The 26,127-nt window shown below is 42.1% G+C and overlaps 1 protein-coding gene across 1 annotated transcript in view; it reads left to right on the forward strand.

The window, feature by feature from the left end:
• LOC135542325 (protein phosphatase 1 regulatory inhibitor subunit 16B-like) overlaps window positions 1-26,127 on the forward strand; it is a 130,391-nt gene that overhangs the window by 66,200 nt on the left and 38,064 nt on the right. Inside the window, exon 3 of the mRNA XM_064969206.1 lies at window positions 9,746-9,816. Within this exon, the coding sequence (XP_064825278.1) occupies window positions 9,746-9,816 (71 nt within the window). The remainder of the gene's footprint in view (window positions 1-9,745; window positions 9,817-26,127) is intronic.

Raw genomic sequence — 26,127 nt, forward strand, 5'->3', positions numbered from 1 at the left:
TTAAATAACTAACTTGTTGACATGTTCTGTTGCAGATTCAAAGCCAGATTAACTCATTGCAGAATGTATCCATAATCATGAAAGAATACGCATATTTATGACAAGAAAGCACCTAGTCACCAATCACGTCAAACACCTGAACTCCAGCAGTTACATTTGTTTTTAAAGAAATCAAAACGGTAAACAATGCATACATATGCCTTTTAAACATAAAATATAAACATCTGAATTGAAGTACTATTTAAATGATTTATTAATCAATGCCACAAACCTGGGATATTGAAGAGCACCATGTGAACAATTATTATTAACCAAGAGCTCACAGATTCTTCTGCTTCTCCATTCTAGGACTTAGACCAGCACAAATAACACAACATGTAAAACATCATATTGGGATTTTGGTGGGTGAGTTATAAATAGAAAAGCTGGATGCTTAAGGTAGGTTTAATATAAAATACTAGGTCAACTCCAGCAGAATGGGGAAACGAGGAAGCCTAAATGTCACTATATCAACACCCTTGTCAATTTTACAGGTCCATGTTAAACTAACAGATCCCCCAGGCCATGCCCAGCCAACCAGAAATAGATTTTCCCCACAAAAGGGCTTTATTACAGATAGAAATACTCCTCAGTTTCATCAGCTGTCCGGGTGGCTGGTCTCAGATAATCCCGCAGGTAATGAAGCCGGATGGAGATGTCCTGGGTTGGTGTGGTTACATGTGGTCTGCGGTTGTGAGGCTGGCTGGATGTACTGCCAAAAAAATACAAATGAATAATAATAAATGAGGTGGCTAATGGTAAAGAATTCAACATTAAATTATCTGGTGGACATTCCTGCAGCCAGCATGCCAATTGCACATTCCCTCAACTTGAGACATCTGTGGTGTTGTGTGCACATTTTACAGGGCCTTTTATTGTCCCCAGCACAAGGTGCACCTGTGTAATGATCATTATGTTAAATAAGCTTCTTGAAATGCCACCTGTCATGTAGATGAATTATCTTGGCAAAGGAGAAATGCTCACTAACACAGATGTAAACAGATTTGTGCTCACAATTTTAGACAAATAAGCTTTTTGTATGCATGTACGTATACATACACACACACACACACACACACACACACACACACACACACACACACACACACACACACACACACAGTATTCACGGATTGATACTTGTCGTCAAAGTATCGATGTAATATTGCGATATGTAACTGTATCGATGTTGCTTACCATATTAACGATCTGCTGTCCAGAAGGTAACCGCTAACAGAGCAATGTCTTCCCGCAGTAAAGCAAGCACACTGACCCGAGAGGATGCTAATCGGTTAATCTCTGAAACCTCTCAAAAGCCAGACCAAAATAATACAGCTATCCAGGACTCAAATCATTACCGGTTTAAAATCGAGCATAAACTGTATCCTAAAACGTTGTTTACATACGACAGACAGTTAGATGGTCCCAGAGGGGAAATCAAAGACTGTTCTGTTCTTCCATTTTGAAAAAGGAAATGTTTTCTATTCTTCAGTTCATGGACTATTTTAGCTGTTTGCCCAGCTGAAATTTTATTGGTTTTTGTTGTGTTTTGAAAATGTAGCTGTAAGGTTGTGAAATGAGGCAGCTTGACAATGAGACAGGCAGATACTATTAGGCAGGTGTAACTGCGATTTAGATGTAAACATTTGAACACGTCAAAAAGAGAGGGCATCCACTGATGGGTTTTAGCTTACTGCAGCCATTAATTTTTATTTAAACACAGTGTTAGACTTCACGGGGCCAATAAGTTGGACCTGTTCCAAAATAGAACTGGGGCTTACCCGCCAGGATTATATATATATATATATATATATTTATATAGTGAAAATTTGGATTCACCGCTCGGTGATTACAGTAAAGACACTTTCTAGTCTGTGTGGCAAGACACAAGGTGTTCCGCATGTTAAGTTGGCGATACAGCGGCTGTGTGAAGAAGACTAGTATATTTCTAATCAGTAGCTGAGCATGGGTACAGGAAGGTCAGAGGTAGTGTGTCAGTAACAGTAATCACAGAGGATGCTGAGGAGAGCAGCAATGCCCTGGAGGCCTTAGACAAAATCTGCTGACAAACTGGGAAGTGTAGGTTAGGTAGTGTGTACTGCAGGCCTACAGCGTACTATACTGAGAGAGGGTCAAGCTGAGGTGAGAAACAGGGAGGGGTGTGTGTTTACATATCGTGTGTGTGTGGAGCTGCAGGGGAGTTTTGGTGGTTTTAAAGACAGATACCCTGTGGGGAATTAGTAATGTGTGCAAAAATTATCATCCCCAATCTCATTTTCCTGCTCCCTCTCTCTCCAAATCCCCCTCCTACGAACATCCCCCTTCACCCCCCCCCCAGCTCACAGTCCATCATACCCACCCCAGAGTTGTGTCCATTCCTGGGTCTGTTTTGTTTCCGTTATTAAAAAAGCAGTACAGGCAAAGCTGCCAAAACAGAGGATAATGATGTGAAAATAACCCGGAAAGATCAGCCTGTCTGTCAACTATGTTGTTCAGCTCTCCCCACGCTGGTTATACAGTATATTCTGTACGGTGCATCAGATCCAGCGGCTTAATAAACACATGTACTCCCACGCATACATGCACATACACACACACAGGAAGGGAACAATAATAATCCAAAAGCCTTTACATCACCTGCTGTACTGTCCAACCAAAGTCACTATGGCGATAACATCCTGACCTTAATTTATGATTTTAATAACCTTTAATTTCTGCTCAAATGAATTCTAGAAATATGATAATCCACAATTAATGGCTTCTGGGTTGATGGATGGGGCAAATGTAAGAGGTAATCCAGGATAGCAGAAAGAGGGTCTGGGGCTACAGTACCAGCATAGACATTTAGTACCCTTTGTATGAAAGCCTGGCGTGTTCTGCACACGCAATGTGGTCTGAAAGCATAGTAAGGTATTGAGACTGATCATGTGATAACGTCTAATTTGATCTGAAAGCATAGTATGGTGTTTGAGAATAGTCTATTTGAAAAAGTCTAATTTGATCTGAAAGGGGGATACCTAGTCAGTTGTTCAACTGAATGCCTTCAACTGAAATGTGTCTTCTGCATTTAACCCAACGGGGAGCTGCCTTAATTGACATCCACGTCTTCGGCGCCTAGGGAACATTGGGTTAACTGCCTTGCTCAGAAGGATTGATTTTAACCTTGTCGGCTCAGGGATTCAATCCAGCAACCTTTCGGTTACTGGCCCAACGATCTAATGACTATGCTACCTGCTGCCCCTAAAGCATAGTACATATTGAAAATAGTCTGTGATCATTTTGTCTGAAAGCATAGTCTGTGTTGAGAATGGTCATGTGATAACGTCTAATTCATTTTGGGCACCACTTGTTTGTTATTCGTCAACAGGAGACTATAAAATAGTTACAATTATCATATGATATAATCTGAAAGCAGTTCAGGACTTCTAAGTGACAAGGCAATGCATTTCTACACTTTCAGTTGTGTAGTCCTGGAACAGGAATATGTGAGATTGGTTCAGGTGAGGGAAGGGTTCTGGGAGCTGAGTCCGCCCCCATTTATCACCTGCATTGTTCTGTGTGGCTTGAAAACAAGTCAAGACGGTCTGACTCTCCAGACACCAAACAGCACACTTTTCCGTGAACAAATAAGGGTAGTAATACCTGTTAATAGCAGAAAAACATCACACTTCCCGAAACTCTTGAGGTGTATGCATTCTTCCCTGCTGAAACAGTTGGCATTGCCACCATATATTATGACAGTTTTTGTTCGTTTTGGACTGCTGTTCGGTCACACAAAATGTTTAATGGAGGCAAGCCGCATTTGGAAGTCTACGCCCCTTAGTCTGTGATTGGTCAACTGGAGGGGTGATGCGAGTTTCTGGTTCCTGACGGCTCAGCCTGAAACTGGATTCAACATGGCGAACGACAACTTCGATCATCGATTGACCGATGAGGTACAAAAGTACCTTCACCAGTACGATTCTATCCATCTGTCCATATAAAGACCAGCATGTAAAATTTAAGTTCGTGGAGGGAGATTGCAGAGACCCTGGGGTCAACCGCTTGTTCAAAAAAGTATGGTAGGGTTTGCGACAAGTTCATTTTGACAAGTTTGTATTGCTGGCTTGTTCAGAATGTGGAAAGACTGACGTTTTGGAGTTCGGTTAGGGTTTTGTCAGCTGTGCGGGCACACAGTCTTTCTCAACGACCAGCTGAATTTCGGAAGCCGAAGTCTACTTCCCTTTGTCGGTGATTGGTCAACAGTAGGGATTGAGGGTAAGTGAGATGGGATGTTAGCGTCTCACCTACCATCAGGCCAACATCTGGTGAAACTGCAGAGAGCTAACATTATAAATACACCATTTGTTATAGTAAACATTCTTGTAAATACATATGTATCTTACATCATTTAAAAGATGAACGTCTTATTAATCCAGCCGCTGTGTCATATTTCAAATGGGCTTTACTGCGAAAGCAAATATGCGATTTTCTGAGGACGGCGCCCCGTACACACAAGTATTACTAGCATTTCCCAACCAAGCATTAGCGTCACAAAAGTCAGAAATAACAATAAAATAAATCGCTTACCATTGAAGATCTTCCTCTGGTGGCAATGCCAAGTGTCCTAACTACACAGTGAATGTTAGTTTTGTTTGATAAAGTCAATTTATATAGCCTAACACAAAACATTTTTAAACCGCTTGCCTCGTGATTTCCGTCTCATTCAACTTTGGACAAAGCGTTCGTGGTAATTACACACACTAAACAAATGTTTATCCAGTCATGGTTGGTTTCATTGCAATCCTCTGGTTGTTACTAACACAACCATACTTGATGGTTATTTTCCCGGACGTATTGAACAAACCAATTTTGAAGACACCAATCAATGACCTCATTGCGCACCAATGGTAGGAACGGTCTGTCGTTGATGGACTGTATTTTGGCCCAATGACCACACTACAGGCTGATCCAACTTTGATGTAATGTCCTTAAACAATTCAAAATGAGGCTCAGTAGTGTGTGTGACCTCCACGTGCCTGTATGACCTCCCTACAATGCCTGGGCATGCTCCTGATGAGGTGGAGGATGGTCTCCTGAGGGAGCTCCTCCCAGACCTGGACTAAAGCATCTGCCAACTCCTGGACAGTCTGTGGTGCAATGTGGCGTTGGTGGATGAAGTGAGACATGATGTCCCAGATGTGCTCAATTGGATTCAGGTCTGGGGAACGGACGGGCCAGTCCATACCATCAAATGCCTTCCTCTTGCAGGACCTGCTGACACATTCCAGCCACATGAGGTCTTGCATTGTCTTGCATTAGGTGGAACCCAGGGCAGACCGCACCAGCATATGGTCTCACAAGGGGTCTGAGGATCTCATCTCGGTACCTAATGGCAGTAACTCTGGCGAGCACATAGAGGGCTGTGCGGCCCCCCAAAGAAATGCCACCCCACACCATGACTGACCCACCGCCAAACCGGTGCACATCCTGCACTGTGTTGGGCTGTAGCACAACCCCCACCTGTGGACGTTGGGCCCTCATACCACCCTCATGGAGTCTGTTTCTGACCGTTGGAGCAGACACATGCACATTTGTGGCCTGCTGGAGGTCATTTTGCAGGTCTCTGGCAGTGCTCCTCCTGCTCCTCCTTGCACAAAGGCAGAGGTAGCGGTCCTGCTGCTGGGTTGTTGCCCTCCTACGGCCTCCTCCACGTCTCCTGATGTACTGGCCTGTCTTCTGGTAGCGCCTCCATGCTCTGGACACTACGCTGACAGACACAGCAAACCTTCTTGCCACAGCTCGCATTGATGTGCCATCCTGGATGAGCTGCACTACCTGAGCCACTTGTGTGGGTTGTAGACTCAGTTTCATGCTACCACTAGAGTGAAAGCATCGCCAGCATTCAAACATGACCAAAACATCAGCCAGGAAGCATAGGAACTGAGAAGTGGTCTGGCCACCACTTTCAGAACCACTCCTTTATTGGGGATGTCTTGCTAAATAACTAATTTCCACCTGTTGTCTATTCCATTTGCACAACAGCATGTGAAATGTATTGTCAATCAGTGTTGCTTCCTAAGTGGACAGTTTGATTTCACAGAAGTGTGATTGACTTGGAGATACATTGTGTTTAAGTGTTCCCTTTATTTTTTGAGCAGTGTATGTTTTTAAGACCAGCCTTTGTCGTAAACTCTGGCGTAAAAGAGGTTTATTCGCCATTGCAAATCCTACTTGACGGAGCCACGGGTGTTACGCATAGCAGTACATATTCAATAGCATTTTCAACAATTTTATATATTTAAATTATGGCGAATAAATCCGGAAAAGCTAAATCCCAAATTAACCCAAATTATAGAGGAAATAGATGGAGACAGCGAGACCGAGTTGCTTCAGGATGATGAATCTTTCATCGAAGCTATTTTTGAAATATTGTTTTTTTTTTTTTTTTTTGGGGGGGGGGGTTTCTTATTTTATTTGCAATATATAAAAATATAATCTGTAATGAAATGTGTAAAGTACACATTGGCTATACTGTGTTTAAAAGTGTTTAAAAAAAATGTATTTTACATGAAAATGGAATGGAACCGCCCTTCACCATAATGATTATGTTCCCTGTACTCTATATATAGCTGTTTATTATATGTGTTGATACAGTGCTCATACGTGAAATTATTGTTTCTGATTTAAAAATAATCTTTCACAGTGGCAGTGATTCTGATTATGAGCCGCCAATGTCTTGGTGTCCATCTCCCTCTGAAGTTGGTTCATCCAGCCGGACCCCCGCTGTCTCTGGCTCCACACCTACCCGTCCATCTAGAGATGTGAAGTCAGTGACAAAGAAGAGGAGGTGGGGAAGAGAGAAACCTGCAGACAGAGGGCCAGAGGGTTGTTGGCACTCTGTGTTAGAAGATGATGTGGAACCAAATCCACCAGTTTTTAGACTCAAAAGGCAGCCAGGACCTCAAGTAGACATGACTGCAAAGTACAGCCCCCTTCAACTTTTTCAACTGTTTTTCACCTAGTCAGTTGCGAATTCCCTGGTGTCGAACACCAATTGGTACAGGGCTAAGAAGCAGGCAGGAAGGAAAGAGGCATGGAAGACCATTTCCATGTCAGACCTTTTCTGCTACTTTTCAATTGTCATTTACATGGGCCTGGTGAAGTTGAAAGGGTCTACTGGAAAACGTCAGCTCTTTATCAACTGCCTTTCCCCATGACTGTCATGTCTTGTAAAAGGTTTCTGACTGTCCCACGGGCGTTTCACATCAGTGATCCAGAAGTTGATGGGGAGAATGTCAAGAGGCACACCAAGGTTTGATAGGCTGTGCAAAATCAAACCTCTCTACCCTAACATCATTGAGGCCTGCAAGACCGATTTTCAGCCCGCCCAGAACCTTTCCATCGATGAGAAGATGGTAGCTTCAAAGGCCAGAATCAGCCTCAAACAATACATGCGTAACAAACCAACCAAATGGGGTTACCAAATGGGGTTACAAACTGTTTGTTTTGGCTGATTTTGTGTGGACCTACACTTGCAATTTCTTTTATGAGGGGGAAAACAGTTTTGCTACCGGTAATGGACTGAGTTATGATTCCGTTATGGAGTTATTGGATTTTCAACTGCTGGGAAGGGCTACAAACTGTTTGTGGACAACTTCTACACAAGCCCTACCCTGTTTACAGAGCTGAGGAAGCGGGATGTGTGGGCTTGTGGCACCATTTGGACCAACAGGGTCTGCTTTCGTAAGACTAAGGTGAACGACATGCCTAAGTTGGCTGAGCGGGGTACCATGCGATGGATCTGTGAAGATAGCCTGCTCTTTGTGAAGTGGATGGACACCAGAGAGGTGGTCATGTTCTCCAGTATCCACAAGTCCTTCATTGGAGATCACATCATCAGGCGTGTGAAGGATGGTGCCGGGGCATGGACCACAAAAAATGTCCCCATTTTAGCTGCTGTGAAGGACGACAACAATAGCACAGGAGGTGTGGACCTGTCAGATGCGCTGATAGGATACTACAATTTTCTCCACAATACCATGAAATGGTGCAAGACATTATTCTAGCATTTCATTGACATTGCTGTGGTGAATTCCTTCATCCTCCAGAAGGAAATGGCCAAGAGCTGTGGACAGCCCCCCATCTCACAGCTAGCCTTCAGGGAGCTGCTCATTCAGGAGCTTGCTAGCTACAGCAAGTCCACTGCAGCACCTTCTGTCCCTTCTGCTCCAACCAGTGGTATTCACCTTCCCAGATTCATCTCTGCAGGCATGAATGTGCCTCAGGGCAAACAGGACACAGTAGGGAGACGTCGTTGTGCCCTTTGTCACAGGAAATGACACCTCACCTGCATCACCTGTTCAGTAAGCCTCTGCTTTACAGCAGAAAGAGACTGCTATGGGCCATGGCACCAGCAGCACAATATTGTGTAGAGGACTGAGAGTCTTCACAATATTGTAAATATGTAAATAGTTACCCTTGTTGTTTATTTATATATTTATTTATTTATTTATTTATTTATTTATTGGGGGGTGTGTTAGAATAGCATTTATGTATATAGTTCTTTCCTTCAAAATGTATCACTGTACCAATTCGGCCACTTGGGTACATTTGTGTGGGACACCTGGGTGACTTCATACTCAATGTCATGTAGCTCGCTCATTTTTGAAGTTATCTGTCTAAAACTTTGCTCAGCTATTGTTGCCGTCTTATGTTCTTCATTCAAATCATCCACAGCATCCTATCTGTATGTTTGGCTGTTCTTGGTAATTTGAAAGATGATGCAGCCACAATAAAAAACAGAAAATGTATGTTTATTTCCTTTTATTTTCTTCTACCATATCGATTGTGTTATATTCTCCTACATTCAATACACATTTCCACAAAATGCAGAGTGTTTTCTTTCAAATGATACCAAGAATATGCATATCCTTGCCTCTGGGCCTGAGCTACAGGGAGTTAGATTAGGGTATGTCTTTAGGTGGAAATTGAGAAGGGGGGGGTACCCCGAAGAAATTAAACTAGATACTCATTTTGATGTACATTTTTTTTTTTAAATTGAAAAATACCAAACATCTTCGGTAGATATTAAATTAATGATGGATTTCTTGAGTTATCGTAGATTAATTCTGACTTTTGGGGAAGTGTATACTGGCTATGGCGTCTCAAATGGACAAACGGTACTATTGCCGCTTTTTTAAAATCATTTTTCAAGCGAAGGTCTCGTGAGGGAGTATTCGAGCACACTCTGTCGTTTCGGCTAGCCGCCAGCCGAACTGAAGCATGCTGATGCCTTTATTAGCTACACATCTCAACACTTTAACCTCTTTATCTTTTGTCCCTTTGTGCTGTTTTTAAGCACTTTGTGTGCAGTCCATCGATTCCCGTGGATAATATCTTTGGCTGAGTCATCACTGTTTTGTTGGGACTCTGCTGGGTCTTTTTCTCCTGCTAGCCTAGTACCATTTGGTTCAATCATGTCTGTGTGCCCCTGGCATTGTCATATACTAGAGGTTTGACATTAGCAAAAGAGGGAAGGACAACTCCTGCTGGGAACTTACTGTGAGTGGCCCCCCTCTTCCTAGGTTCTCTGGCCAGTGGAGAGAGGCTAAATGTGTTGTCTTTGTTCTTGTTGTCTGGCGTGGATGTGTGAAGTCCACGCTGTTCTACCATGGTTTGTTAATGTGTTGTCCCTTCTGTTTCTCTCCCTCTCTCTGTGTTCCAGTACGCTACCTGCTGAAGAACAATGTCAGTCCAGACTTGTGCAACGAGGACGGACTCACTGCCCTACACCAGGTGAGCTTATGTTCCTCTGTCACTAATTATAAACAATATAATTCCTTCAATCCACATATTTTTCAGTGGCAGTCATACTTTAGGACCAAATTGTTCTCCCCAGTCGCTCTGTCTCTAAAACCCAGGACACCAGACACTTAAAAAAATTACATGGTTAATCGGCACCATCAACTGATTGAAAACCGCTTAAATGTGCCAAAAAGTTATCGTATAAAATAAACATGCTTGGTGGTGTAATGTGTGATGGAGCTGGTGTCAGAAAACCAGCTCGGGCCTTCAGCTCAGAGTCAGACTGCTTGTCTGTCTGTCTGTCCACAACACCAGATCATCTGCACTCTTAGGATATAAAATTTAGCCTTCTGAGCCCTCCCCAAAAAATAGCAACCACATCCAAAGATTGGGGGGGTTGGGGCACTTGCGTGTGTTTATTAACTCTGCTAGCCGAACCGCACGAGTGTGCTCACATTCTCTCAATCTGTTTTCCGAGTGTGCAGTGGTCTAAGACTGCATCCCAGTGCAAGAGGCGTCATTGCAGTACCTGGTTCGAATCCAGACTGCATCACATCCGGCCATGATTGGGAGTCCCATAGGGCGGGTGCACAATTGGCGCAGCATCGTCCGGGTTTGGCTGGGGTAGGCCGTCATTGTAAATAATAATTTGTTCTTAACTGATTTGCCGAGTTAAATAAATAAAAATGTAAATGTTTCATGCCATGCAGTGGTGGGCTGCGTGTGCGTGCATGTTCGTGCGTGCGTCTTTACTTTGTGTTTATCTGAGGTAGTGTTATTTATGAGTTGTTCCAGGCCATGCTATTGTACCTGCAGTGTGGTGTGCTCTCGTTGTGACACGGGACATTAATCAATGCAGCCCGGCACACACCTTGGCTCCGTCTCTATTCATGTTTCCTCAATTCCTCATATCCCCTCTCCTCACCGTTTCTCAAAAAAAATTACAAACAATAAAAGGCATATGCTGCAATAAACCCCGGGACAGTAGAGGGCGATGAGCTGGTAATAGCCATCTATGGCCAAACAAGGAAGTGACAACACACCCAAGCAAGGAAGAGGCGAGCGGGAGAATAAAATAGTGTACACAGAGAGACTCTTGACTGGCAAGAAAATATAATTTGTGCGAATTACCCAGGATCTACTAGACTTTATGTATCGAGAAACACAAATAATAGGCAATATACGGAGACAGAGAAGATGTCCGCTACAGGTTTACAAGGGTGGATGTAGGGGCATATGGCCGAGAGAGCTATGGTGGAGTGTTTCAAGAGTTCTTTTGGGTCTAAACTGCAGAAGACCCTCGATTTACAACTGCCAGTTGTCCTGCCAGGTTCCACAATGCCAAGTCCTCATGTTTTCCTGGGAGATGCAACTTTCCCCCTACAAGAGGACCTCATGCGCCCTTATACATGAATGTTGATAATAGACTGTTGGAATCAATTTCACTTATTCTGTTTCACATTTCCCTTGTTTATGTATACATGTAGGCACCTCTATGATGAATGACGTTTTATTTATTTATATACAGTACCAGTCAATTTGGGACACCTAATTATAGGGTTTTATTTTTACTGTTTTCTACATTGTAGAATAGTAATGAAGACATCACAACTATGAAATAGCACGTAATCATAATTTTTTGTCCATTAAAATACAATTGATGAGAAATACATTGTAGACATTACTAATGTTGTAAATGACTATTGTAGCTGGAAATGGCAGATTTTTAAAATATATTTTATTTATTTTTATGGAATATCAACATTGGCCCATTATCAGCAACAATCACTCCTGTGTTCCAATGGCACATTCTGTTTGCTCATCCAAGTTTATCATTTTAATAGGCTAATTGATAATTAGAAAACCCTTTTTCAATTATGTTAGCACTGCTGAAAACTGTTGTTCTGTTTAAAGAAGCAATACAATTTGCCGCCTTTAGGTTAGTTGATTATCTTGAGCATCATCATTTGTGGGTTTGATTATAGGCTCAAAATGGCCAGAAACAAAGACATTTCTTCTGAAACGTGTCAGTCTATTCTTGTTCTGAGAAATGAAGGCTATTCCATGCGACAAATTGCCAAGAAACTGAAGATCTCATACAACGCTGTGTACTACTCCCTTCACAGAACAGTGCAAACTGGCCCTAACCAGATTAGAGTCCTCAACTGGCAACTTCGTAAAATAGTACCCGCAAAACACCAGTCTCAATGTCAACAGTGAAGAGGCGACTCTGGGATGCTGGCCTTCTAGGCAGCGTGCCATTGGAACACAGGAGTGATGGTTGCTGATAATGGCCTTCTGTAACACCTATGTAGATATTTCATAAAAAATCTGCTGTTTCCAGCTACGATTGTTAATGTTGTAAATGACTGTCTACACTGTATTTCTGATCAGTATGATATTTTAATGGACAAAAATATACATTTCTAAGTGACCCCAGACTTTTGAATGGTAGTGTGTATTTTTTGTGTGTTGAGCATCAATTATACCTTGACTATCACCATTAATTCTCGCTGTCGATAATTCTAATGTTATAACTTCTAATTGTAACTGTATCCACTGGCGAATTGGGAGAGAGTGGAATGATTGCTATCTTTTTTTGCGGCAGTGTTGTCTGCCAGCAGTAATGGTCTCTGGTTGATTGAGAGACTCAATGAGCTATCATTGTTAAGTAACATAGGAAATGCAAAGCAATGAATATTTACAGTCATGCACTTTGAAATAAATGTTGTAACTTTGTCCTAGAAGCATTTAAATGCACAGCACTCCCACATCATATGAATGAATATGCCTACCTGATATAGGTGACACAGTGAACAGTTGGGAATTGGGGCCAATTTCATCGTAAAGATTCCTTTAAATACAGTCTGAACAAACTTAAAATGTTTAAATTCATGGTTCAGATTACGGGATGCCAAGGTCCAATTTTCCCATATTCTGTTCCAGTTAAAGGGTTTTTCAAATTCACTTAGATCTGTGAACCATATGTTTTTAATGGCTAGTTTAAAAAAAAAAAAATTCAAAAGTTTATATATTATAGATATCAGTCCTTTCGGGAGCCCAGATCATTTATTCATAAATCCCATCATTGGATGGTTTGGTAGTAGGGTTTCCCAAGGGAATCCTTAGGACAGCATAGCTGACCTAAATTGTAAGTATAGAAAAGGAGTTGGCTGGTAATACTGTATGTATGCGTCGTTCAAATCTTGGAAGGTTGTCAAACCATTACTGTCCATGATATTGGCAAGGACACGGATTCCACATTTGGATCATTGAGGGGATGCAAAAGTCCGCCCTCCAGATCGCAAGGCATTATTGTGAAATATTGGAGTATAGATGGGCCATTTTGATTCCCAGTTACATTGTTTTTCAATTTTGCACCAAATATACATTTTGTGAGCAAAAAAAAGCACCAAAGCGTAGTTGACATTGTTTAAGGGATATATCAGTAAAGACCACATCTTACAGTGCAATAGGAGACGTCATATGTCTTTCTATACTCAAATAATGAGAATGTGTAATGAGATGACATGATCAGTAGATTTGAGGGAAATTGCTGTTATTTACTTCGATTGACGAATTGCCTGGGCTTGGGGCCATGGATAATAAAAATAGCAAAATAGATCACGATGTCTGCTGCATCTAGGGATTCTGAACGGAGAAGAGCAGATATCACCTGTTAGAACTATGGCTAAGGGATTGGCATAGTGGCCCTTTACACACCTTTACAAAATTGCAGATTTGGGCACTGATAAACGCCTAAATTGGAAAACGGTGGCCATACAAGAACATGCTGTACATGACGTCAGAACCCTGGCTCTGCTCTTCACAGCCCTGTATGGGTGTTGACTGACAGAAGTTCTGTTCTGAACTTGAGCACCTGGGACTCTTGGTATTCTGAAAGATGAGACGTTGAGGATTATTATAAATACCGCTTTGATGTCATACAAGCAAACACTCGTGAGTTCAATTGGGCACTTCACATTTCCATATCATAAAACGTTCACGATCACTATGTTTGATGTACCATTACAAGATGACATGGCGTAATACCCTTGCTTGTTCTGAACAGACCAGTTAGTTCTCTCACTCAAACCCTTGTCATTTTTTTTTCTTGTGTTGCACCTACCCCACATTTCCCAGGAATATTCTCATGTTACTGAATATATATGGAGTTTTGTCAGATTTTGTTATCAACAAATGTGTCAAAGTACAGTAAATGTCAAATTCAAATAAAATCAACAGTGTAATTTTTGGATTCAGTCTTGTGTCAGGTGAACTGTTGTGTCCTCGCATTTTGGTCTAATCATTCTCCCATAATCTCGAAACAGTTCCCTTTCAATTGCTGCCATGGATATGCATTTCATATTTTTTCTGTAAGAAACATTTCAATTTAGTCCTATCCATATAGGCCAATTCCCACGAGTGTAAAGGGTTAATCATATTAATGAAATAGGAGCCATATGTTCCAAGACAGACCAGAGATACAGTATGACCATTCTAGTCTATCAAAAGTGTTTTCTGCATCGAGAGATAAAACCCAAGGAGCTGTTGTTTCTGATTAAGTATTTACGATATGTAAGAATCGACGGAGGTTATCTGAGGTTACATTTTTTTTAACAAACCGCTTTGGTCCTGTAATTTTCGTTTGTTTTGGATAGAAAGTGTTGTTGGTGAGAGATTCGGCACAGTGCAGTGACATTGCTCAGGCTGATCATCTCGAACATACTGTATAATTTATGTAGCTCTCTGCTCTGTCTTGTACTCTGTATGTCTGGCACCACTGGGTGATGGGTGGGTGGCAAGACATCTTTTCTCTCATGGAAAGTAAATGTCTCAATTTAATTTCCTGTGCGATTAGTCATAAGAAGAGAAGAGTAGGCGACTTTAATTTCATTTTCTGAGTTCCGTTAGTCTGTCAGCGTCATGTAAATATAGTAACTCGTTTCATTTCGATGGTCAGCACCACACCTCAAAGTGTGTGTTTTCACTTTTGTGTTCTATTCTCTCCCTGGCACATAATTCTGGACAATGGGTAGCATGTCTTGACTGAGGGGTCTGGGCCTCTTGGTCCAGTGACAGGCCTCTATGTTGGAGCACAATGACTTGATTTATTTATGGGGTTCGAAAATACTTCACATATAGATCAAGAGAATAAATTAGATCCAAGAGGATAACATACAAGTACCATATAACAACTTACATCCAATATGATTCTGGAAAGGAAAATAATGACCAATTGACTATACATGAAGAACACACACTAGCTTTGTGTTATTTTTAAACCTGCTGCAAATACTGTGAAAGTATTTGTGGTGGGGGGGGTTCTTTTATCCTTGTGGGGACATAAAATCCTCAAGTCCCAACAGGGACAGTAAAACAAGGAAAACTCAGCCCCATTTCCCACATCCCCATGAGGACAAAGGTTATTTTAAACTTCAGTGTTAGGGTCACAATTAGCGTTAGAATTGTGGTAAGAGTTAGCGGTTAGGGTTGTTTTATTGTTCTTTTTTTATTTTTTTTATTTCAGTTAATTTGAGAATACTTTCTTAACACTTATTTTTATTTCAACTGCATTGTTGGTTAAGGGCTTGTAAGTAAGCATTTCTCTAAGGTCTGTTGTATTCGGCGCATGTGACAAATAAAATTTGATTTGATGTTAGGGGCTAGGGAAAATAGGATTTTGAATGGACATTTCTTTTAGGTACCCACGAGGATAGAAGAACATAACGTGTGTGTGTGTGTGTGTGTGTGTGTGTAAGCGCATGCTATCGGGCTCATCTGAAGTGTCACGACACCAATTTCAGGTGTCGTCATCCAGCTGGCTTTGTTTTATCACTGATAGATCCACCAGAGGTATTCTCCTTCACACGTGATGATGAGTGCACTGGAATCTGAGAATTGGACACAGTCATGCCCTGTTAATCAGTGAGTTTGAGTGCCTTCACGAAAGTGTCACATCGAGTAAAGAAATGTCTGAACACATCTGAAGGCCTGTCAATCCCACTTGCTCCCAGAATAAAAGAGCAGTGATGTAAAGTAATTAAATAAAATACCCCAAAAAATGTAATAAGTAATACTTTAAAGTATCTGTACTTTACTATCTGTATTCTTAGCAACTTTTACTTCTACTTCACTATATTACTAAAGAAAATAATTAACTTTTTACTTCATACATTTTCCCTGACACACACTTGTAACATTTTGACCGGAAAATTGTCCAATTCACACACTTATCAAGAGAACATCCCTGGTCATCCCTACTGCCTCTCTGTCAGATGCACTAAACACACATGCTTCGTTTGTAAATTATGTCTGCGTGTTGGATTGTGCCCCTGGCTATCCGTCAATAAAAACAATAAACATTTGTGCCGTCTGGTTTGCTTAATAGTAAGTTGAAATGATTTCTACTTTTGATGCTTAAGTACATTTAAGCCATTCCATTTACTTTTGATACTTAAGTATATTTAAAATCAAATACGTTTAGACTTTTACTCAAGTGGTATTTTACTGGGTAACTTTCACTTTTACTTGAGTCATTTTCTATTAAGGTATCTTTACTCTGGTATGACAATTAAGGACTTTTCCCACCACTATAAAAGAGTAACCCAGGAGTGCTTTAGAAGGTTTTGATATAATACCAAACAGTACCACACCCCAGTATTCCATACTCTGTATCCTTCCAACTAAACAAACACTGAGGCCATATTTACCTTTACTGTACAGTACTTCAGCCTTGTTGTCTCCTCTCACCATCTAGTCTCAGATATCCCTGACCTTGGAGCAACGTAAGCCAAAACACTTTTCTTTTTTTTTTTACAGACAACTCTCTCAACAAATCATGAGTTTGGGTAGGAGGGGCTTAAAATGCGTCCCAACTGATACATTGCCAGAAGCAAACCATCTGTCTAGGGACTACGCTTCACCAGGCCCTTCATTAACTCCTAACCACCCAGTAAAACAGTCCCCCTGTCTTTCAGCCCACAGTTTATGCATTAGATTCCATACTATTAACCAAACACTGACTCCATAATATTATTTTGTTACCCTGGACCTTTTACAGTGCATCAGCCTTGTTTTCTGCTCTTCCCCTGCCCACCACCCCTCCAATCCATACAACCCACAGCCAGAGCCCAGTAACACAGCCGGTGTTGTTATCCACACACACAGATGCACAATCTGCCTCTTTGTGAGGCAGGCCTTCGTCTCTAAATACTTTGCATGAGCAGTTATGAAAGACACATTATTTCCTTCCCCGGTCGGTTCATTGTCTTAGCGCAGGCAGAGGGTCGGGGGAGGCAGGCTACAGGGGAATTACAGGGAAAGGCTCAGGGATTAGCCTAACAGCTAGTATGTGGGCTCAAATATGTGGATTTTAAAGAGGGTTCTTATGGTAATGCTAATGGTAGGCTAGCCAAGCTGTAATCCAGACGAGGGTAAATTATTTTGACATGGACACGGTTGGGTTTGACCGTACACTTTGCCTAAATGTACCCTTTGCCTAACACAAGCTGAAGATTTTGACTTTGTCCAATCATGAGTACAAACGCAACATTTAAGTTGTAAATCATGTTTAGCTACTGTACATTTCACACATTAGAGCCAGTTTCTAGGGCTGTATTAATGGAAAATATTTGGTAGGCCTACAAATTTATTTGACTTTACTGTTTCCACTAGTGTTTACTCTGTATTTGATAGGAAATTGTGTGGTAACAATGGTTACTTCCTGGTGACTTTCAGTTTAAGAAAAAAGATTTTTCCAACCGTGGCTATGGCTCATGTTATTTCACCTAGACTAACTGTACCATGTACCTTGTAACTTTGTCTCTTCTGCTGTCAAACAGTTTGCACACATGCACACACACATGCACGCAGAAACACATCTCACACACACAGATCGCACAGGAAGAACAGAAATAAGCACCACCACCTGTGTTATGTGTCATATTGTTCTGCTCCTTGAAGCCAATAAGGAAGTTATTAAACAAGTCTCTCTCACATTCTGTGTCTAAGAAGGGAAATATCCCGAGAACAAACTGATCTCTTGTCAAGCTCATATTCTGTAGAGTTATGTTTCAAATACTGTGTGTTGGCAATTCCACGGTAACAGAATGATGCTGATAATCTGATTTTTCACTTTAAAAGTATGCCAAATAAAAACTATTGATTTGAAAGGTAAAAAAACTCTATACACAAGGACTACTTTGAACAATTTCCACAAAGTTTTGCAAAAACACATTTACTCACAGTGCAGATGTAAAGTTTGGTAATAGAATGACTGTAAAATCTCCCTCCGATTTATGTGAACACGTTTTCCAAAAACTCTTAAATACCTACTCTGAATTAAGATTCAAAGATTCCTGAAGAATGTGGTGTCAACTATGAAATTATATCTTTTTTGGTTATTGACCTACAGTAAGTGAAGTGGGTGACCACCCAGTAACAGCATGATGGTAACAGAATGACATGGATCTCTGACCTGTACTATTGACCCTTTCAAATATCTTTTTGAGAAGAAGTGGAAGTGAACCCTGGAACCCCAAAGAACTTTCGTTGTTTGTAAAAAATAAGCAGAATGTCTGTTTAAATCGCGGCTGTAAACAGCTAGCTGGCTAAGCTAGCTAATTTAGTTGAGAAAACAACTAAAGGTAAGAATTGGCAGTTTGACAGAATGTATTCCTTGGTGGGATGGTCCTTACATCCCGAGACACATCTATTTTTCTAAATTAAAGTTTATAGATTTCCCAAAGAAGCAACGCAGTGGGCTGCATTGCCTGCATGTATGGCTAGTAATGTTAGCTGCAGCAGGAGGTGGTGGATGATGTGTAGCACATGGGTAAGTTAACCATCTATTCTAGGCAACGTCAGGCATCTAGCTAGCTAGCTACCTACGTGTAAATATGATAGACTGCCATCCATTAGTTGTTTTTATGACACGAACATAAGTTTAATCTGCTAACAACAATGTTGAAGAACAGATGTCCAGTCCCAAAGAGAGAACTATGACAATACAAAAGCACAATTGCAATGAAATATCAAATGTTATATAATTTGAGAATAATTAAACTGGTCTAATTTCTATGTTTCCTAACCTCAGATACAGAGACCTGTGAAAGCTGCTATTCCCTATCTGTGGATGAAGTTCACAAAAACTCCATCTAAGATCTAGATACTGGGTGTGCAGGTTTCTGTTACAGCCCTGACATTCTGCTTATTTTATTTTAAACCCCCTATTCATTTAACTATTCAATAATCTCCAGTGGTGTGAGGTACTTAAGTAAAAATACTTGAAAGTACTAATTAAGTAGTTGTTTTGGGTATCTGTACTTTACTATTTATATTTGACAACTTTTACTTTTACTTCACTACATTCCTTAAATTATTTACGTTTTATTCCATACATTTTCCCTCCACCCAAAACTACTCGTTACATTTTAAAAGCTTAGCAGGACAGGACAATAGTCTAATTCACACACTTATAAAGAGAACATCCCTGGTCATCCCTGCTGCCTCTTATGGGGCGGCAGGGTAGCCTAGTGGTTAGAGCGTTGTGAGTTCAAACCCCCAAGCTGACAAGGTACAAATCTGTCGTTCTGCCCCTGAACAGGCAGTTAACCCACTGTTCCTAGGCCGTCATTGAAAATAAGAATTTGTTCTTAACTGACTTGCCTAGTAAAATAAAGGTAAAATAAAATTATCTGGTGGACTCACTAAACACATGCTTTGTTTGAAAATGATGTCTGAGTGTTGTAGCGAGCCCATGGCTATCCGTTAATACATTTAAAAAAACAGAAAATGGTGCCATCTGGCTTGCTTAATATAAGGGATTTGAAATAATTTATACTTTTCCTTTTGATACTTACTTCTATTTTAGCAATTACAGTCGTGGCCAAAAGTTTTGAGAATGACACAAATATTAATTTTCACATTCTGCTGCCTCACTTTGTATGATGTCAATTTGCATATACTTCAGAATGTTATGTGGAGTGATCAGATTAATTGCAAAGTCCCTCTTTGCCATGCAAATGAACTGAATCCCCCAAAAACATTTCCACTGCATTTCAGCACAAAAGGACCAGCAGACATGTCAAGGCTGGAGATCACTCTGTCATGCTGATTTGAGTTCAAATAACAGACTGGAAGCTGCAAAAGGAGGGTGGTGCTTGGAATCATTGTTCTTCCTCTGTCAACCATGGTTACCTGCAAGGAAACATGTGCTATCATTGCTTTGCACAAAAAAGGCTACACAGGCAAGGATATTGCTGCCAGTAATATTGCACCTCTGCTAAATGGGATATATTATTATTATATTAAATCAACCATTTATCGGATCATCAAGAACTTCAAGGAGAGTGGTTCAAGTGTTGTGAAGAAGGCTTCAGGGTGCCCAAGAAAGTCCAGTAAGCACCAGGACCGTCTCCTACAGTTGATTCAGCTGTGGGATCGGGTCACCACCAGTACAGAGCTTGCTCAGGAATGTCAGCAGGCAGTTGTGAGTGCATCTGCATGCACAGTGAGGCCTAAGTTTTGCCTAAGAACACAGCCATGAATAAAGAATGGTACCAACACATCCTCCGAGGGCAACTTCTCCCAACCATCCAGGAACAGTTTGGTGACGAACAATGCCTTTTCCAGCAAGATAGAGCACCTTTCCATAAGGCAAAAGTGATAACCAAGTGGCTCTGGGAACAAAACATTGATATTTTGGGTCCATGGCCAGGAAACTCCCCAGACCTTAATCCCATTGAGAACTTGTGGTCAATCCTCAAGAGGCGGGAGGACAAACAGAAACCCACAAATTCTGACAAACTCCAAGCATTGATTATGCAAGAGTAGGCTGCCATCAGGCAGGATGTGGCCCATAAGTTAATTGACAGCATGCCAGGGCGGATTGCAGCGGTCTTGAAAAAGAAGGGTCAACACTGCAAATACTGCCTCTTTGCATCAACTTCATGTAATTGTCAATAAAATCCTTTGACACTTATGAAAGGCTTGTGTTCCATAGTACCATCTGACAAAAATATCCATACACTGAAGCAGCAAAATTTGTGGATGTTAATATTTGTCATTTTCAAAACTTTTGGCCACGACTGTACATTTGCTTTTGATATTTATGCATATTTAAAACCAAACTATTTTAGACTTTTACTCGTGTAATATTTTACTGAGTGACTCACTTTCTTTGTTAAGGTATCTTTACTTTTACTCAAGTATGACAATTTGGGTACTTTAACACCACTGATCATCTCTTGTTTTGGAGTAAGATGAATGTCTAAACCCACTAACCATGTACATAGGCATCCTTTGTATGATATTACATAGTGTTGACTCTTTGATTTAAGTATAGTGTATTTTTTGGTCATTGAACTTTTCCTTTTTTGTCTTGTTTTATTTGAATGTCACTCATTTTTTCTGATGATATTGCACAGATTTGCAGCTGCAGCTGAAGTCCTTGATCATTGCGGTGTAATGATCTCTGTACGGCTGACCTAGGATGTAACCCCTGTCCACAACAGCACTTCATACCCACCAAGCAGTGTCCGTTATCCTACCAAAACCATGGTCTTTAGGTCTCAGGGTGGTCTACATCACCACACGATGGCTACAGCTGCTTTGTCTCTCCTTGATTACTTGCATCCTATCTCCTCACCTGTATTGGAGAAGGTACAAGGTCCTTCATCAATGGGTTTTTAGAAGGAGGAATCGAGGAAGGATGAATTGAGAAAGAGCTTAGCACTCACCTGTCAACTTGCTCACATGTGCTACACACTCACCTCTCTGCTACACTCACTGACGACCTCCGCCGCCGCATCAACATCAGCAGCCAGCAGAGCAGACTTTGAACTGAGTCAATCTAGCACCCAAATAGAACATTTTGTGGGTATTTATTTCTGCTACATACTCAGATCACACAGTCGGGGGATGAATGAGCCAGTTGTAAGCTGGGGATGATTAGGTGACAATGATGGTATGAGGGACAGCTTGGGAATTTAGCCAGGATACTGGGGTTAACACCCCTACTCTTACGATACGTGCCATGGGATCTTTAATGACCTCAGAGTCATGACACCCGTTTAACATCCCATCCAAAAGACTGCATCCTACACAGAGCAGTGTCCCCAATCAATTTTTTAGACAAGAGGAACGAGTGCCTCCTACTGGCCCTCCAACACAATTTCCAGCAGCAACTGGTCTCCCATCCAGGGACCAACCAGGACCAACCCTGCTTAGCTTCAGAAGCAATCCAGCAGTGGGATGCAGGGAGGCTAACCATGTTGAAGGATACCAGATTTGACTCATCATGAGGCTAACCATGTTGAAGGATACCAGATTTGACAACTACAGCTACTGTACATGCCATCATGAAATTGATTAGTGCAAGCCCTGCTCTTGTAATGAAGGTAGGCCTTAAAGATGACATGCACAGTTGAGAGACATTATTGGCAAATATCACTGTCATCAGGGTGTGCAGAAAGGAATATTTTAAGGTTATTTGATTACATTTCTAAATACATGTTACTTAAAATAAATAATAATAATAATCATTAATTTTGCATCTTTATTTAGCCGCCTTACATAAACCATATTTGTTCATCAAAAATTGTGAATAACTCACCACAGGTTAATGAGAAGGGTGTACTTGAAAGGATGCACATAACTCTGCAATGTTGGGTTGTATTGGAGAGTCTCAGTCTTGTCATTTTCCACACACAGTTTGTATTCAGTTTTCATGCTAGTGATGGCCAAGAATCCACTCTCGCATAGGTATGTGGTAGCAAAGGGCATTAGCTTACAGCAGGACACTCTGAGTGCCACCGTATCCAAAATTCTAGCAGTGGCTTCTGATTTAAATTAAATTTTTACAACCACTTGTTGTAATTTCAATGAGGTTATCTTGTTCAGATATCGGTAAGTGGGCTGGAGCTTGGGCTTGAAAGTGATAACGAATCCAGTTATTTTTGTTGTCCGTTTCGGGAAAGCACCTGCATAATTGCACACCCAGCTAACTAAAGTACTTTGCTGTATCACATTTGACAATTATGGAAAGACCTGTGTGTTGTTCTTATTAATGCAGACAGAGAAGAGCTCCAGCTTCTTAATCATAGCCTCAATTTTGTACTGCACATTGAATATAGTTGCGGAGAGTCCCTGTAATCCTAGATTCAGATCATTCAGGTGTTAAAAAACATCACCCAGATAGGCCAGTCGTGTGAAAAACTTGTCATCAGGCACAGACTGTGTCATCATGCAAGCGCTCAGACAAGTGAAAATTATGGTCAGTAAAGAAAACTAAGCTCGTCTCAATAAAAAATAAAAATTGTCTACTTTCCCCCTTGATAACAAGCGCACTTCTGTATGTAGTAAAAGCATTACATGGCCGCTGCCCATATCAATTGCATAATGCAGAAAATACCCTGTCCAATTCACAATAGCTATTACAGTGATATAATACCATGCTATTGTTTGCACAGTTATGAACTTGAAAAGTTATTAATAAACCAATTAGGCACATTTGGGCAGTCTTCATACAAAAGTTTGAACAGAAATGCAATGGTTCATTGGATCAGTCAAACGTTGCGCATACACTGCTGCCATCTAGTGGTTAAAATCTCAAATTTGCCTGGGATGGAATCATAAATTGTGGCCTTTCTCTTGTATTTCAAAGATGATGGTAAAAAAAAGCGGTAGATTTTTTTTTCCCCTCTGTATTTTCTTTTACCAGATCTAATATGTTATGTTCTCTTACATTCATTTCACATTTTCACAAACTTCAAAGTGTTTCCTTTCAAATTGTATCAAGAATATCCATATTCTTTATTCAATGCCTGAGCTACAGGCAGTTAGATTTTGGGTACGTCATTTTAGGAAAAATTGAAAAATGGGTCCGATCCTTAAGAGGTTTTAAGTTAAGAAAGTTAACCATTTTCACTGTGTCCAAAACGTCTTTCAAGCTGTCAGGCATTCCTTTGGTAGCAAGAGCCTCTTGTGTATGCTGCAGTATACCCAAGTGGCATCGGGAGCAACTGCTTGCACGAGCGTTACCACTCCACTATGTCTCCCTGTCATGGCTTTTGCACAATCAGTACAGATAATACATCTTGACCACCAACGTCCATTTGATGTCACAAAGCTGTCCAGTACTTTAAAATATCCTCTCCTGTTGCCCTGGTTTCCAGTGGTTTGCTGAAGAGGATGTCTTCCATAATTGAACCCCCATTAACATAACGGACACATACCAGGAGCTGTGCCATGTCTGTTGACTCATCCAGCTGTAATGCGTATAATTCACTGGCTTGTATGCGAAACAGTAATTAACATCTCCTGCCATGTCACTGATGCGTCGTGAAACAGTGCTGTTTGATGAAGGCATTGTCTGTATAGTTTTTTTGGTCTTTTCCCACAGCATTGTCCCAGCCATATCCGTGGTAGCAGGAATAATGAAGTCCTCCACAATAGTATGGGTCTTGCCTGTCCTTGTAACGTCGTTCTTCGTTTGTCGCAAGAAAGTCAGACCGAAATGCAGCATGTTGGTTACTCATGTTTATTAGTGAAACAAACAACGGAACTATACATGAAATAACTAATAAATACAAAACAACAAAACGGAACGTGAAACCTATTACAGCCTATCTGGTGAACACTACACAGAGACAGGAACAATCACCCACGAAATACAAAGCGAAACCCAGGCTACCTAAATACGGTTCCCAATCAGAGACAACGAGAATCACCTGACTCTGATTGAGAACCGCCTCAGGCAGCCAAACCTATGTAACACACCGCCCTAATCAGCTACAATCCCAATAACCAAAAAACCCCACTAAAAATACAACAAACAATAAACCCATGTCACACCCTGGCCTGACCAACTAATTAACTAAAACACAAAATACTAAGACCAAGGCGTGACAGAACCCCCCCATTGTTCCTCCCCTTCGCGTAAGGTGCGGACTCCCCAGAACGCACCTCAAAACCATAGGGAGGGTCCGGGTGGGCGTCTGTCCATGGTGGCGGTTCCGGCTCGGGACGTGGACCCCACTTCATAAATGTCATTGTTCCTCCCCTTCGCGTCCTGGGATGATCCACCCTCGCTGCCGACCATGGCCGAATAGTCCTCACCCAGAAACCTACTGAACAGAGGGGCAGCTCGGGACTGAGGGGCAGCTCGGGACTGAGGGGCAGCTCGGGACTGAGGGGCAGCCCAGCACTGAGAGGCAGCCCAGCACTGAGATGAAGCCCAGCCAGGCAGTTGAATCCGGCAGATCCTGGCTGACTGGCGGATCCTGGCTGACTGGCGGATCCTGGCCGACTGGCGGATCCTGGCCGACTGGCGGATCCTGGCCGACTGGCGGATCCTGGCCGACTGGCGGATCCTGGCCGACTGGCGGATCCTGGCCGACTGGCGGATCCTGGCGGATCCTGGCCGACTGGCGGATCCTGGCTGACTGGCAGATCTGGAAGAGTCTGGCTGACTGGAAGAGTCTGGCTGACTGGAAGAGTCTGGAAGAGTCTGGCTGACTGGAAGAGTCTGGCTGACTGGAAGATCTGGCAGATCCTGGCTGACTGGCGGATCCTGGCTGACTGGCGGATCTGGAAGAGTCTGGTTGACTGGCAGATCTGGCAGATCCTGGCTGACTGGCGGATCCTGGCTGACTGGCAGATCTGGAAGAGTCTGGTTGACTGGCAGATCTGGAAGAGTCTGGCTGACTGGAAGAGTCTGGCTGACTGGAAGAGTCTGGCTGACTGGCAGATCTGGAAGAGTCTGGCTGACTGGAAGAGTCTGGCTGACTGGAAGATCTGGCAGATCCTGGCTGACTGGCGGATCCTGGCTGACTGGCGGATCTGGAAGAGTCTGGGTGACTGGCAGATCTGGAAGAGTCTGGCTGACTGGCAGATCTGGAAGAGTCTGGCTGACTGGCAGATCTGGAAGAGTCTGGCTGACTGGAAGAGTCTGGCTGACTGGCGGATCTGGAAGAGTCTGGCTGACTGGCGGATCTGGAAGAGTCTGGCTGACTGGCGGATCTGGAAGAGTCTGGCTGACTGGCGGATCTGGAAGAGTCTGGCTGACTGGCGGATCTGGAAGAGTCTGGCTGACTGGCGGATCTGGAAGAGTCTGGCTGACTGGCGGATCTGGAAGAGTCTGGCTGACTGGCGGATCTGGAAGAGTCTGGCTGACTGGCGGATCTGGAAGAGTCTGGCTGACTGGCGGATCTGGCCGCTCCAGGCTGACTGGCGGCTCTGGCCGCTCCGTAGAAGAGGAAGGCTCTAGATCCGCTGAACAGGCGGGAGACTCCGACAGCG

This window comes from Oncorhynchus masou, chromosome 6 (genome assembly GCF_036934945.1).
Source record: "Oncorhynchus masou masou isolate Uvic2021 chromosome 6, UVic_Omas_1.1, whole genome shotgun sequence".
Taxonomy (NCBI): Eukaryota; Metazoa; Chordata; class Actinopteri; order Salmoniformes; family Salmonidae; genus Oncorhynchus; species Oncorhynchus masou.